This window comes from Schistocerca piceifrons, unplaced genomic scaffold, assembly GCF_021461385.2.
Source record: "Schistocerca piceifrons isolate TAMUIC-IGC-003096 unplaced genomic scaffold, iqSchPice1.1 HiC_scaffold_2281, whole genome shotgun sequence".
NCBI classification, from domain to species: Eukaryota; Metazoa; Arthropoda; class Insecta; order Orthoptera; family Acrididae; genus Schistocerca; species Schistocerca piceifrons.
In genome coordinates, this window is record NW_025728208.1 from 204,605 (window position 1) to 219,744 (window position 15,140).

The 15,140-nt window shown below is 40.8% G+C and overlaps 1 protein-coding gene across 1 annotated transcript in view; it reads right to left on the minus strand.

Moving 5' to 3' along the window:
• Positions 1–3,253, minus strand: part of LOC124742262 (molybdenum cofactor biosynthesis protein 1-like) — a 29,464-nt gene extending 26,211 nt beyond the window's left edge. The window contains exon 1 of the mRNA XM_047248792.1: positions 3,164–3,253. Within this exon, the coding sequence (XP_047104748.1) occupies positions 3,164–3,253 (90 nt within the window). The remainder of the gene's footprint in view (positions 1–3,163) is intronic.
• Between the last annotated feature and the right edge of the window lie 11,887 nt (positions 3,254–15,140).

Consider the following 15,140-nt stretch of genomic DNA (forward strand, 5'->3'; position numbering starts at 1 on the left):
GATAAGTTTCCTGGCTTGTCCATTTGATACCTCAATGTCTTCATGTAAACTAACTGGCCCTCCACAAACATACAGCACACACATTCACATAACATCCCTATTAGGATGTGTAAATGTATCAGAATATAACCTAACCTACCGTTTGCATGAGGTTTGTTTTGAGATAACTGTGTTATCACTATGTTTTATTTTAATCTTCGAAGCACTAATGGGTGTTTCTCTAGATACTCATGAATTTGCCAGTATTTCACTGTCTGTAACTTCACACACCACATGCTGAATACAATGTTTCTCTTTATTCAAAATTTTATTACCATGAAACCCACATTTCTTAAAAACACTTCATTTTGGAGTCATACTTTCTGAGAGATTTACCAGTCTATTCGTCACTTTTCCTCGGAAAAACGTTAGCACTTTGATATACAAAGCATGTTTATACTATGAAAAGATACGATACTATTTTTGACACTGCTACCAATACAAACACATAATTTAACCTTCATAACACAGCAATCCACAGCTTTCTACAGGGTGGTCCATTGATAGTGACCAGGCCAAATATCTCACGAAATAAGCATCAAATGAAAAAACTACAAAGAACAAAATTCGTCTAGCTTGAAGGGAGAAACCAGATGGCACTATGGTTGGCCTGCTAGATGGCGCTGCCATAGGTCAAACTCATATCAACTGCATTTTTTAAAAATAGGAACCCCCATTTTTTATTACATATTCATGTAGTACGTAAAGAAATATGAATGTTTTAGCTGGACCACTTTTTTCGCTTTGTGATAGATGGGGCTGTAATAGTCAAAAATGGTTCAAATGGCTCTGAGCACTATGGGACTTAACTTCTGAGGTCATCAGTCCCCTAGAACTTAGAAATACTTAAACCTAACTAACCTAAGGACATCACACACATCCATGCCTGAGGCAGGATTCGAACCTGCGACCGTAGCGGTCGCGCGTTTCCAGACTGTAGTGCCTAGCACCGCTCGGCCACTCTGGCCAGCTGCTGTAATAGTCACAAACATATAAGTATGTGGTATCACATAACATTCTGCCAGTGCGGACGGTATTTGCTTCGTGATACATTACCCGTGTTAAAATGGACCGTTTACCAACTGCGGAAAAGGTCGATATCGTGTTGATGTATGGTTATTGTGATCAAAATGCCCAAGGGGCGTGTGTTATGTATGCTGCTCGGTATCCTGGACGACATCATCGAAGTGTCCGGACCATTCGCCCGACAGTTACATTATTTAAGGAAACAGGAAGTGTCCAGCCACATGTGAAACACCAACCACGACCTGCAACAAATGATGATGATGCCCTAGTAGGTGTTTTAGCTGCTGGGGCAGCTAATCCACACATCAGGAGCAGACAAATTGCGCAAGAATTGGGAATCTCAAAAACGTCGGTGTTGAGAATGCTACATCAACATCGATTGCACCCGTACCATATTTCTATGCACCAGGAATTGCATGGCGATGACTTTGAACGTCATGTACAGTTCTGCCACAGGGCACAAGAGAAATTACAGGACGATGAAAGATTTTTTGCATGCGTTCTATTTAGCGATGAAGCATCATTCACCAACAGCGGTAACCTAAACCGCAATAATATGCACTATTGGCCAACGGAAAATCTACGATGGCAGCGACAAGTGGAACAGCAGCGACCTTGGCAGGTTAATGTATGGTGTGGCATTAAGGGACGAAGGATAATTGGCCCCCATTTTATCGATGGCAATCTAAATGGTGCAATGTATGCTGATTGCCTGCGTAATGTTCTACCAATGTTACTACAAGATGTTTCACTGCATGACAGAATGGCGATGTACTTCCAACATGATGGATGTCCGGCACATAGATTGCGTGCGGTTGAAGCATTATTGAATAGCATATTTCATGACAGGTGGATTGGTCGTCAAAGCACCATACCATGGCCCGCACGTTCACCGGATCTGACGTCCCCAGATTTCTTTCTGTGGGGAAAGTTGAAGGATATTTGCTATTGTGATCCACCGACAATGCCTGACAACATGCGTCAGTGCATTGTCAATGCATGTGCGAACATTACGGAAGGCGAACTACTCACTGTTGAGAGGAATGTCATTACACGTATTGCCAAAGGCATTGAGGTTGACAGACATCATTTTAAGCATTGATTGCATTAATGTGGTATTCACAGGTAATCACGCCGTAACAGCATGGGTTCTTAGAAATAATAAGTTCACAAAGGTACATGTATCACATTGGAACAACCGAAATAAAATGTTCAAATGTACCTACGTTCTGTATTTTAATTTAAAAAACCTACCTGTTACCAACTGTTCGTCTAAAATTATGAGCCATATGTTTGTGACTATTACAGCGCCATCTATCACAAAGCGAAAAAAGTGGTCAAACTAAAACATTCCTATTTCTTTACGTATTACACGAATACGTAATAAAAAATGGGGTTCCTATTTTAAAAAACACAGTTGATATCAGTTTGAGCTATGGCAGTGCCTTATAGCAGGCCAACCATTGCGCCAGCTGGTTTCTCCCTTCCAGCTAGACAAATTTCGTTCTTTGTAGTTTTTTCGTTTGACACTTATTTCGTGAGATATTTGGCCCAGTCATGATCAATGGACTACCCTGTATATAAAAAATTACCGATTTTATTAGGTCTCGAAATAATGCATGTAAAAATTTTAACATTTTCAACTGGTGTAGATTATATTTTAGAAAATAAACTAAAATACTTCCCACGCAAGTTTATAAGTAATATACATATCATTTTTTTGGAAAATTGCAAATTTTATAATCAGATAAAAACCCGAAAAAGTGAACAAGAATGTTTTCCCCTTCTAACTCCCCTTAAAGTTACGGAAATGTGCAAGCTTTTGGAGCCAGTGGCTTCTTCTTCTGGCAGAAACAATGAAGGGGAAGGAAAAGGGAAGAAAGAAAAGGCTTGTCAAGGTTTAGGAAATAGGGAGAGTTGCAGAAAAGCTACAGAGAAACCTAGGCCAGGACAGACTTACTGAATGGGATGAGAAATATATAACTAAACCAGTCCATCTCTCATACCACCAGCAGATGTGAAGTATTCTTGTGATTGGTAGTAAGTCATAAACATTAAATTATTTTCAATGTATGTTCATATGTAATACTGCACGTACCTTTGAGGTATCATTGGGCCCATTGGGAAGAGGATCGAAGTTAGGCCACTGCTTTCTAATTATTTGGAGCATTTCACTAAATGAGACCATCTTCCCATCATTCCATTTGTTGCCGCTGAAAGGCATGTACTTGATAAATCTTACGTCAACATTACTCTCTTTTGTTAACTACACAAAACTGCACACTTCATCTTCATTAAAACCTCGCGTTACAACACAATTTATCTGTGGAAGAAAGACACCATTAAAAACTTGGTATCAGATAAAGCATGGTTTAAACAGAGTTTGAAAGACTCTATAGATGAATATCTTAACAGTGGCTGTTAGGCCAGCTTAAATAAGAATGTCTGTTAGATTTCAGTTCTGAGAGCACTTTGTCATAACAGTCAAAATTATGTACTTTTTGTTTGATAAATTTATTAATAGTGCATAACAATGTTTCAGTCTGACAGCGTATCAATTCTGAAAATATTAGCTGTTCCAGTTTGTATTGTATTCACCTAGTTTGACAATCTCCTGACAAATGATCAGGGTATTCAACATGAGAATCATCTCATGTTTTGGGTCTTGGAACAAAAGCTGAATCTAATCTAATCTGACCTACAAAATAATGGTTCTACAAGTCTGTTGTTAAATTTGTATACCTCACTGATTCTGTTAAATTAATCTTTTTCTCTTTTTTTAGAGAATGTCTGAATTTATCTTAGCATGCCAAGCTGTTAACCTTCTTAACAATTTACGAAAATTAAACTACATACATCTCCAATCTTTTTCCCCACTCCAACGCACACATCTTTTGCTGAAGGTATTATTTTAACTATTACATTAAATTATGAAGCTTTCTTGAAACTGTGCTGCCATTTGTGAAACAAAGTTAAAAGTGTTCTCAAGATAAAAGGTCTTCACAAAAGGAGCATTTAGTATCTGTGCAGGTGGTAACACTGACAGCCTTCATATAAACAAGCCCAAATGGTAGAACATCCTTATTTACGCATACACGCAATGGCAGAAAATAGGAAAAGAGCACACCTTTCATTCAAGCATTGAATATATAAACTGATGAGACAAAACACTATGACCTCCTGTTTGATAATGTGTTTGTCCACTGTTGGAACACAATACAGCAGTGATTTTGTGTGGGACAAGTTCAACAAATTTCAAGTATGTTCCCAGCATTATGTGAGGTATGTTCCCAGCATTATGCAGCACTGCATGTCTAAGCACAGGTCATGTAATTCCCATAAATTGGAGATCAGTGGTTTCTGGGTGCAGAACTGGTATCTGATAGCATCGCAGATGTATTCCATCAGATTCAGAAGGGGTGAATTTGATTCTGGCCTCGTGACACTGAAAGTCATATTGTTGAAACATGTCACCTTCATTAGGGACAGGGTGCGGACAGTGCACAATAATGTTCACACAGAACAAAGCTGTTATGGAGCCTTCAGTTACTACCACAGGACCCATAGAAGACCAGGTGAATGTCCTCCATAGCATAATATTGCTCCCACTGGCCTACGTCTGTAGCAAAGTGCACCTTTCAAGCACCAATTCACTCTGTTGACAGTGTATGTGCACAAAACCGTCAAGCAGGTGTAATGCGAAACATGAATGATTCAACCAGAAGACACATTTCTATTGATTCACTGCCCAATCTCATTGCTCCCGAGCCACAGAAATTGTAATTCAACAGTGTTGTCAACATGGGAACATACAGGGGTTGTCTGCAGCAGAGCCCTATGTTTAACAATGTGCAATGAATGGAGTGCTCTGAAATACTCGTGCTTCCACCAGCACTGTGTCATCAGACCTGCCACAGAAATTAGCTTTCTCAGCCGAATGTCATCTTTTTTAAAGGAACCATCCCAGCATTTGTCTTAAATCATTTAGGGAAATCGAGGAAAAGCCAAATTTTGGTGGCCCGATGGGACTCGGGTCCGTTGTCCTCTCGAAGGCAAGTCCACTGTCTGACCACTGTGGTGGCATGACCTAGTCTTAATTAAGCCAGAAAATCCTGGGAAATGCTGACATACTTATTGATTTAAGATATAACAATTTAAAACAATCCTTTCATGAATTTCACTACAATTTTCTGCTCTTTTGAAAAAAAATTCTTTTGACTGTTTTGATGTTGTTTAATATGTTTAAATAATGATGGCAGTCTCTATAAAAGGGCAGTTTGACTTTTAAGTTTAGTTATACTGTTTTGAACTACATCCTTCATCTATTTGTCCACCCAGAAGTGCTATAGGATATAACTTGAAGACTATGGTGAGGTGGTGGGGGACAGTCATGTGTTGAGAAGGTGGTGCTGCCAGAAATGAAGTGTGACACTGCATACAGGGAGAATAAAAATACTCTATTCCATATTCATTTACAATCTAATTCTGGCCCCCATATGGTTTTGCTTTTCTCCAATAAGAAAAAAGAAATTGTCAGCAACTGTCTTTATCAGGTCTTAAAAGGAAACAAACAATAGAAAATCTAGGCTGGAATAATGACCATATTATAAAAAAGATACATTGCTATTCACAGTATACAGGAGATGTTAGGTCACAGACAAGCACAACAAAAAGACTACTAAACACGTAAGCTTTCGATCAGAATGTCTTCTTCCAAAGTGGACAAAACACACACACACACACACACACACACACACACACATACACACACACACACACTCACACACACGACCGTTGTTTCTCCCATGATGCGCAGTTGCTCCCAGTCTGGCCCTAGCAGCCAGAGACAGTGGTCATGTATGTGTGATCTGCATTTGCGCGCATGTGTGTGTGTGTGTGTGTGTGTGTGTGTGTGTGTGTGTGTGTGTATGTGTGTATGTGCATTACTTCTGCAAACCTTTCAGAAAGGACACGGTATGCACTTCATTCAGCAAGATGAGTAATAAACAATATTAGCAATACTGCATCAAACTTGTTCACTTTCATCTTTGGATTAAACATTCGATTTCAGAGAGTACAGAATTTGGCAGAATCAAATTTTGGGGATATGTGGAACTGGGACAATGGCATATTTTTCACCCATTCAACAAACTAAGCACTGCTGATTGCTACTTTTATTGTGTCTGCTGCTGCAATGCATATATGAAACTGTAAGTGCAGCATCTATGATGGAATAAAATGTTATACAAATGAAACAAACTCTCGTTGAGAACATGTTCTATCATACACAGTCTATTATTTGGTTCTTGTTGATCATTATCAAAGAAAGCAGCAGTGTAAGTAACCGACTTAAGTACAAGAAGAGTGAATCTTCTAAGAGTTTATGCTTTGAGCGGCTCCTGGCAGACCAGTATTACATTCAGATGCACCAGTGCAGGTTGACTGTATCATTTGGACCTTCACATTGACCATGAAACACAGAAATTGCATCGGGATTGAATACAAAATGTACAATGCTGACTTAAGTACAAGACGAATGATTCTTCACGGAGTTTGTGCTTTGAGCGGCTCCTGGGAGACCAGTATGAGATTCCGATGCACCAGTGCAGGTTTACTGTATCCCTTGAACCTTCATATTGTCCATGAAACACACATATCGCATCGGGATTGAATACAAAATGCACATTGCCAACTTAAGTACAAGAAGAGTGAATTTTCTAAGAGTTTGTGGTTTGAGCGGCTCCTGGGAGACCAGTATTAGATTCCGATGCACCAGTGCACCATAAATGTATCCCTTTGACCTTCACATTGACCATGAAACACAGAAATTGCATCGGGATTGAATACAAAAGGGACAATGCCGACTTAAGTACAAGAAGAGTGAATTTTCTAAGAGTTTGTGGTTTGAGCGGCTCCTGAGAGACCAGTATTAGATTCCGATGCACCAGTGCAGGTTTACTGTATCCCTTGGACCTCCACATTGACCATGAAACACAGAAATTGCATCGGGATTGAATACAAAAGTGACAATGCCGACTTAAGTACAAGAAGAGTGAATTTTCTAAGAGTTTGTGGTTTGAGCGGCTCCTGGGAGACCAGTATTAGATTCCGATGCAACAGTGCAGGTTTACTGTATCCCTTGGACCTTCACATTGACCATGAAACACAGAAATTGCATCGGGATTGAATACAAAACTCACAATGCCAACTTAACCTCAAGAAGTGTGAACCTTCGGAGAGTTTGTGTTTTGAGCGTCTCCTGGGAGACCTGTATTAGATTCCGATGCACCAGTGCAGGTTTACTGTATTCCTTGGACCTTCACATTGACCATGAAACACAGAAATCCCATTGGGATTGAATACTTATTGCACAATGCTGACTTAAGTACAAGAAGAGTGAATCTTCTAAGAGTTTGTGCTTCGAGCGGCTCCTGGGAGACCAGTATTAGATTTCGATGCACTGGTGCACGTTGACTGTATCATTTGGACCTTCACATTGGCAATGAAACACAGAGATTGCATCGGGATTGAATACAAAAGGCACAATGCCGACTTAAGAACAAGAAGAGTGAATCTCCTAAGAGTTTGTGGTTTGAGCGGCTCCTGGGAGACCAGTATTAGATTCCGATGCACCAGTGCCGGTTTACTGTATCCCTTGGACCTTCACATTGACCATGAATCACAGAAATTGCATCGGGATTGTGTACAAAATGGACAATGCCGACTTAAGTACAAGAAGAGTGAATTTTCTAAGAGTTTGTGGTTTGAGCGGCTCCTGGGAGACCAGCATTAGATTCCGATGCACCAGTGCACGTTTACTGTATCCCTTGACTCTTCTCATTGTCCATGAAACACAGAAATTGCATCGGCATTGAATACAAAACTCACAATGCCAACTTAACCTCAAGAAGTGTCAATCTTCGGAGAGTTTGTGTTTAGAGCGTCTCCTCGGAGACCTGCATTAGATTCCGATTCACCAGTGCACGTTTACTGTATCCCTTTGACCTTCACATTGACCATGAAATACAGAAATTGCATCGGGATTGAATACAAAAGGGACAATGCCGACTTAAGTACAAGATGGTGAATTTTCAAAGAGTTTGTGGTTTGAGCGGCTCCTGAGAGACCAGTATTAGATTCCGATGCACCAGTGCAGGTTTACTGTATCCCTTGGACCTTCACATTGACCATGAAGCACAGAAATCGCATCCGGATTGAATACAAAATGCACACTGCCAACTTAAGCACAAGAAGAGTGAATCTTCTAAGAGTTTATGCTTTGAGCGGCTCCTGGGAGACCAGTATTAGATTCCGATGCACCAATGCAGGTTGACTGTATCATTTGGACCTTCACATTGACCATGAAACACAGAAATTGCAACGTGATTGAATACAAAAGGTACTATGCTGACTTAAGTACTAGAAGAATGATTCTTCTAGGAGTTTGTGCTTTGAGCGGCTCCTTGGAGACCCGTATGAGATTCCGATGCACCAGTGCAGGTTTACTGTATCCCTTGGACATTCATATTGTCCATGAAACACACATATCGCATCAGGATTGAATACAAAATGCACAGTGCCAACTTAAGTACAATAAGAGTGAATTTTCTAAGAGTTTGTGATTTGAGCGGCTCCTGGGAGACCAGTATTAGATTCCGATGCACCAGTGCACGATAAATGTATCCCTTTGACTTTCACATTGACCATGAAACACAGAAATTGCATCGGGATTGAATACAAAAGGGACAATGCCGACTTAAGTACAAGAAGAGTGAATTTTCTAAGAGTTTGTGGTTTGAGCGGCTCCTGGGAGACCAGTATTAGATTCCGATTCACCAGTGCAGGTTTACTGTATCCCTTGGACCTTCACATTGACCACGAAACACAGAAATTGCATCGGGATTGAATACAAAAGGTACGATGCCGACTTAAGTACAAGAAGAGTGAATTTTCTAAGAGTTTGTGGTTTGAGCGGCTCCTGGGAGACCAGTATTAGATTCCGATGCACCAGTGCAGGTTTACTGGATCCCTTGGACAATCACATTGACCATGAAACACAGAAATCGCATCGGGATTGAATACTTATTGCACAATGCTGACTTAAGTACAAGAAGAGTGAATCTTCTAAGGGTTTTGTGGTTTGAGCGGCTCATGGGAGACCAGTATTAGATTCCGATTCACCCGTGCAGGTTTACTGTATCCCTTGGACCTTCACATTGACCATGAAACACAGAAATCGCATCGGGATTCGGGATTGAATACAAAAGGCACAATGCCGACTTAAGTACAAGAAGAGTGAATCTTCTAAGAGTTCTTGGTTTAGGCGGCTCATGGGAGACCAGTATTAGATTCCGATGAACCAGTGCAGGTTTACTGTATCCCTTGGATATTCTCATTGACCATGAAACATAGAAATTGCATCGGGATTGAATACAAAATGCACAATACCGACTTAAGTACAAGAAGAGTGAATCTTCTAAGAGTTTATGCTTTGAGCGGCTCCTGGGAGACCAGTATTAGATTCCGATGCACCAGGGCAGGTTGACTGTATCATTTGGACCTTGACGTTGACCATGAAACACAGATATTGCATCGGGATTGAATACAAAATGCACAATGCCAACTTAAGTACAAGAAGAGTGAATTTTCTAAGAGTTGTGGTTTGAGCGGCTCCTGGGAGACCAGTATTAGATTCCGATGCACCAGTACAGGTTTACTGTATCCCTTGGACCTCCACATTGACCATGAAACACAGAAATTGCATCGGGATTGAATACAAAAGTGACAATGCCGACTTAAGTACAAGAAGAGTGAATTTTCTAAGAGTTTGTGGTTTGAGCGGCTCCTGGGAGACCAGTATTAGATTCCGATGCACCAGTGCAGGTTTACTGTATCCCTTGGACCTTCACATTGACCATGAAACACAGAAATTGCATCGGGATTCAATACAAATGAGACAATACCGCCTTAAGTACAAGAAGAGTGAATCTTCTAAGAGTTTGTGATTGCAGCGGCTGCTGGGAGACCAGTATTAGATTCCGATGCTCCAGTGCAGGTTTTCTGGTATCCCTTGGACTTTCACATTGACCAGGAAACACAGAAATTGCATCGGGAATGAATACAAAAGGGACAATGCCGACTTAAGTACAAGAAGAGTGAATCTTCTAAGAGTTTGTGGTTTGAGCGCCTCCTGGGAGACCAGTATTAGATTCCGATGCAGCAGTGCACGTTTACTGTATCCCTTGACCCTTCATATTGACCATGAAACACAGAAATTGCATCTGGATTGAATACATAAGGCACAATGCCGACTTAAGTACAGGAAGAGTGAATCTTCTAAGAGTTTGTGCTTTGAGCGGCTCCTGGGAGACCATCATTAGATTCCGATGCTCCAGTGCACGTTGACTGTATCATTTGGACCTTCACATTGACTATGAAACACAGAGATTGCATCGAGATTGAATACAAAAGCACAATGCCGACTTAAGTACAAGAAGAGTGAATCTTCTAAGAGTTTATGGTTTGAGCTTCTTCTGGCTGACCAGTATTAGATTCCGATGCACCAGTGCAGGTTGATTGTATCATTTGGACCTTCACATTGACCATGAAACACAGAAATTGCATCGGGATTGAATACAAAAAGTACAATGCTGACTTAAGTACAAGAAGAATGATTCTTCTAGGAGTTTGTGCTTTGAGCGGCTCCTGGGAGACCAGTATGAGATTCCGATGCACCAGTGCAGGTTTACTGTATCCCTTGAACCTTCACATTGACCATGAAACACGGAAATTGCATCGGGATTGAATACAAAACTCACAATGCCAACTTAACCTCAAGAAGTGTGAATCTTCGAAGAGTTTGTGCTTTGAGCGTCTCCTGGGAGACCTGTATTAGATTCCGATGCACCAGTACACGTTTACTGTATCCCTTTGACTTTCACATTGACCATGAAACACAGAAATTGCATTGGGATTGAATACAAAAGGGACAATGCCGACTTAAGTACAAGAAGGTGAATTTTCTAAGAGTTTCTGGTTTGAGCGGCTCCTGAGAGACCAGTATTAGATTCCGATGCACCAGTGCAGGTTTACTGTATCATTTGGACCTTCACATTGACCATGAAACACAGATATTGCATCGGGATTGAATACAAAAGGTACAATGCTGACTTAAGTCCAAGAAGAATGATTGTTCTAAGAGTTTGTGCTTTGAGCGGCTCCTCGGAGACCAGTATTAGATTCCGATGCACCAGTGCAGGTTTACTGTATCCCTTGGACCTTCACATTGACCATGAAACACAGAAATTGCATCGGGATTGAGTACAAAAGGCACAATGCCGACTTAAGTACAAGAAGAGTGAATCTTCTAAGAGTTTGTGCTTTGAGCGGCTCCTGGGAGACCAGTATTAGATTCCAATGCACCAGTGCTGGTTTACTGCATTACTTGGACCTTCACATTGTCCATGAAACACAGAAATTGCATCGGGATTGAATACAAATGAGACAATGCCGCCTTAAGTACAAGAAGAGTGAATCTTCTAAGAATTTGTGGTTTGAGCGCCTCCTGGGAGACCAGTATTAGATTCCGATGCAGCAGTGCACGTTTACTGTATCCCTTGACCCTTCATATTGACCATGAAACACAGAAATTGCATCTGGATTGAATACATAAGGCACAATGCCGACTTAAGTACAGGAAGAGTGAATCTTCTAAGAGTTTGTGCTTTGAGCGGCTCCTGGGAGACCATCATTAGATTCCGATGCTCCAGTGCACGTTGACTGTATCATTTGGACCTTCACATTGACTATGAAACACAGAGATTGCATCGAGATTGAATACAAAAGCACAATGCCGACTTAAGTACAAGAAGAGTGAATCTTCTAAGAGTTTATGGTTTGAGCTTCTTCTGGCTGACCAGTATTAGATTCCGATGCACCAGTGCAGGTTGATTGTATCATTTGGACCTTCACATTGACCATGAAACACAGAAATTGCATCGGGATTGAATACAAAAAGTACAATGCTGACTTAAGTACAAGAAGAATGATTCTTCTAGGAGTTTGTGCTTTGAGCGGCTCCTGGGAGACCAGTATGAGATTCCGATGCACCAGTGCAGGTTTACTGTATCCCTTGAACCTTCACATTGACCATGAAACACGGAAATTGCATCGGGATTGAATACAAAACTCACAATGCCAACTTAACCTCAAGAAGTGTGAATCTTCGAAGAGTTTGTGCTTTGAGCGTCTCCTGGGAGACCTGTATTAGATTCCGATTCACCAGTACACGTTTACTGTATCCCTTTGACTTTCACATTGACCATGAAACACAGAAATTGCATTGGGATTGAATACAAAAGGGACAATGCCGACTTAAGTACAAGAAGGCGAATTTTCTAAGAGTTTCTGGTTTGAGCGGCTCCTGAGAGACCAGTATTAGATTCCGATGCACCAGTGCAGGTTTACTGTATCATTTGAACCTTCACATTGACCATGAAACACAGAAATTGCATCTGGATTGAATACATAAGGCACAATGCCGACTTAAGTACAGGAAGAGTGAATCTTCTAAGAGTTTGTGCTTTGAGCCGCTCCTGGGAGACCATCATTAGATTCCGATGCTCCAGTGCACGTTGACTGTATCATTTGGACCTTCACATTGACTATGAAACACAGAGATTGCATCGAGATTGAATACAAAAGCACAATGCCGACTTAAGTACAAGAAGAGTGAATCTGCTAAGAGTTTATGGTTTGAGCTTCTTCTGGCTGACCAGTATTAGATTCCGATGCACCAGTGCAGGTTGATTGTATCATTTGGACCTTCACATTGACCATGAAACACAGAAATTGCATCGGGATTGAATACAAAAAGTACAATGCTGACTTAAGTACAAGAAGAATGATTCTTCTAGGAGTTTGTGCTTTGAGCGGCTCCTGGGAGACCAGTATGAGATTCCGATGCACCAGTGCAGGTTTACTGTATCCCTTGAACCTTCACATTGACCATGAAACACGGAAATTGCATCGGGATTGAATACAAAACTCACAATGCCAACTTAACCTCAAGAAGTGTGAATCTTCGAAGAGTTTGTGCTTTGAGCGTCTCCTGGGAGACCTGTATTAGATTCCGATGCACCAGTACACGTTTACTGTATCCCTTTGACTTTCACATTGACCATGAAACACAGAAATTGCATTGGGATTGAATACAAAAGGGACAATGCCGACTTAAGTACAAGAAGGTGAATTTTCTAAGAGTTTCTGGTTTGAGCGGCTCCTGAGAGACCAGTATTAGATTCCGATGCACCAGTGCAGGTTTACTGTATCATTTGGACCTTCACATTGACCATGAAACACAGATATTGCATCGGGATTGAATACAAAAGGTACAATGCTGACTTAAGTCCAAGAAGAATGATTGTTCTAGGAGTTTGTGCTTTGAGCGGCTCCTCGGAGACCAGTATTAGATTCCGATGCACCAGTGCAGGTTTACTGTATCCCTTGGACCTTCACATTGACCATGAAACACAGAAATTGCATCGGGATTGAGTACAAAAGGCACAATGCCGACTTAAGTACAAGAAGAGTGAATCTTCTAAGAGTTTGTGCTTTGAGCGGCTCCTGGGAGACCAGTATTAGATTCCAATGCACCAGTGCTGGTTTACTGCATTACTTGGACCTTCACATTGTCCATGAAACACAGAAATTGCATCGGGATTGAATACAAATGAGACAATGCCGCCTTAAGTACAAGAAGAGTGAATCTTCTAAGAATTTGTGCTTGCAGCGGCTCCTGGGAGACCAGTATTAGATTCCAATGCTCCAGTGCAGGTTTTCTGTATCCCTTGGACCTTCACATTGACCAGGAAACACAGAAATTGCATCGGGATTGAATACATAAGGGACAATGCCGACTTAAGTACAAGAAGAGTGAATCTTCTAAGAGTTTGTGCTTTGAGCGGCTCCTGGGAGCTAACTCGATACAATACACCCAGGAAGGGGAGAGCAACCCGCACTGGACACCTCAAAAGGCAGAACATTGGGAATTATTGTAGATGTAGCTAAATGGAATATCTGAAGGGAAGTAACAAAATAATGTGTTCTAGGATGGGACAAACCTGCCCAAGTCCTCTACAAAGGATACCAAGGGTCTAAATAATGTTTTGATAACATTTTGTATTTAAAAATATTTGTGTGTACAAATTGTTCATGTTGATGTAAATTTGACAATTTAAGATATGGTCATGTTTAGGAACAATGTAAGAAATAGGTGTTATGTAAAAGCCAGTGTGCTTTTGTTTGAAATGAAAATAGCTGTGGGGAGTGCAAAAGGTGCGAAAGGCGAATTGGCATGCTACCTTGAGCAGGTGCGGGAAGTAAGTCACACAGTCTGTAGGCAGCAGTGATTGAGGTAACTCCTTTGTGGAGCAGAAGCTTTGCCTGCAAATTTTCATAAAAATGCCTCGGTTGAAGACTGCAAACAGCTTACAGCATAGCTGCGAGTTGTTGAGCTACTGTATGTAAAACTGAATGAAGCCAAGAAGAGAAATTGAGCCCATACAGCAAGAAACTTGCAGGCCGTAGTGTGGGTAGTGTAGCCGTCATAACTGTTCGCCACACCCAAGCCTACAGCCACCAGATAAGATTTTTTTCTATTTTTACCTTTGTACAGCATGAACCATTAATTTAAACTGTGTTTTAATAATCATTCTTGAACTTTACGGAAACTGGCTCACCCTGTCATTTCATCCTAATCATACATCTGTATAGGGTTCCTTCCTGGTGTTTGATTAATCCGAGTGTCCTGTTTTACAGACTTATGAAGTGCCAAGTTAATATAAAGAGGCACCATTTAAATTGCTTTAGTGTAAATAATAAAAATGTTTTCTTAACTATTGCAAAGTGTTATCATTTGCTTACATAAAATTCAATCAGAGTGAAGTGCCAAGTTAAAATAAAGAGGCACCATTTATATTGCTTTTTGCATAAATAATAAAAATGTTTTCTTAACTATACCAAAGTGTTATAGTTTGCTAACATAAAATTCAATCAGAGTGAAGCCAAGTTACTAG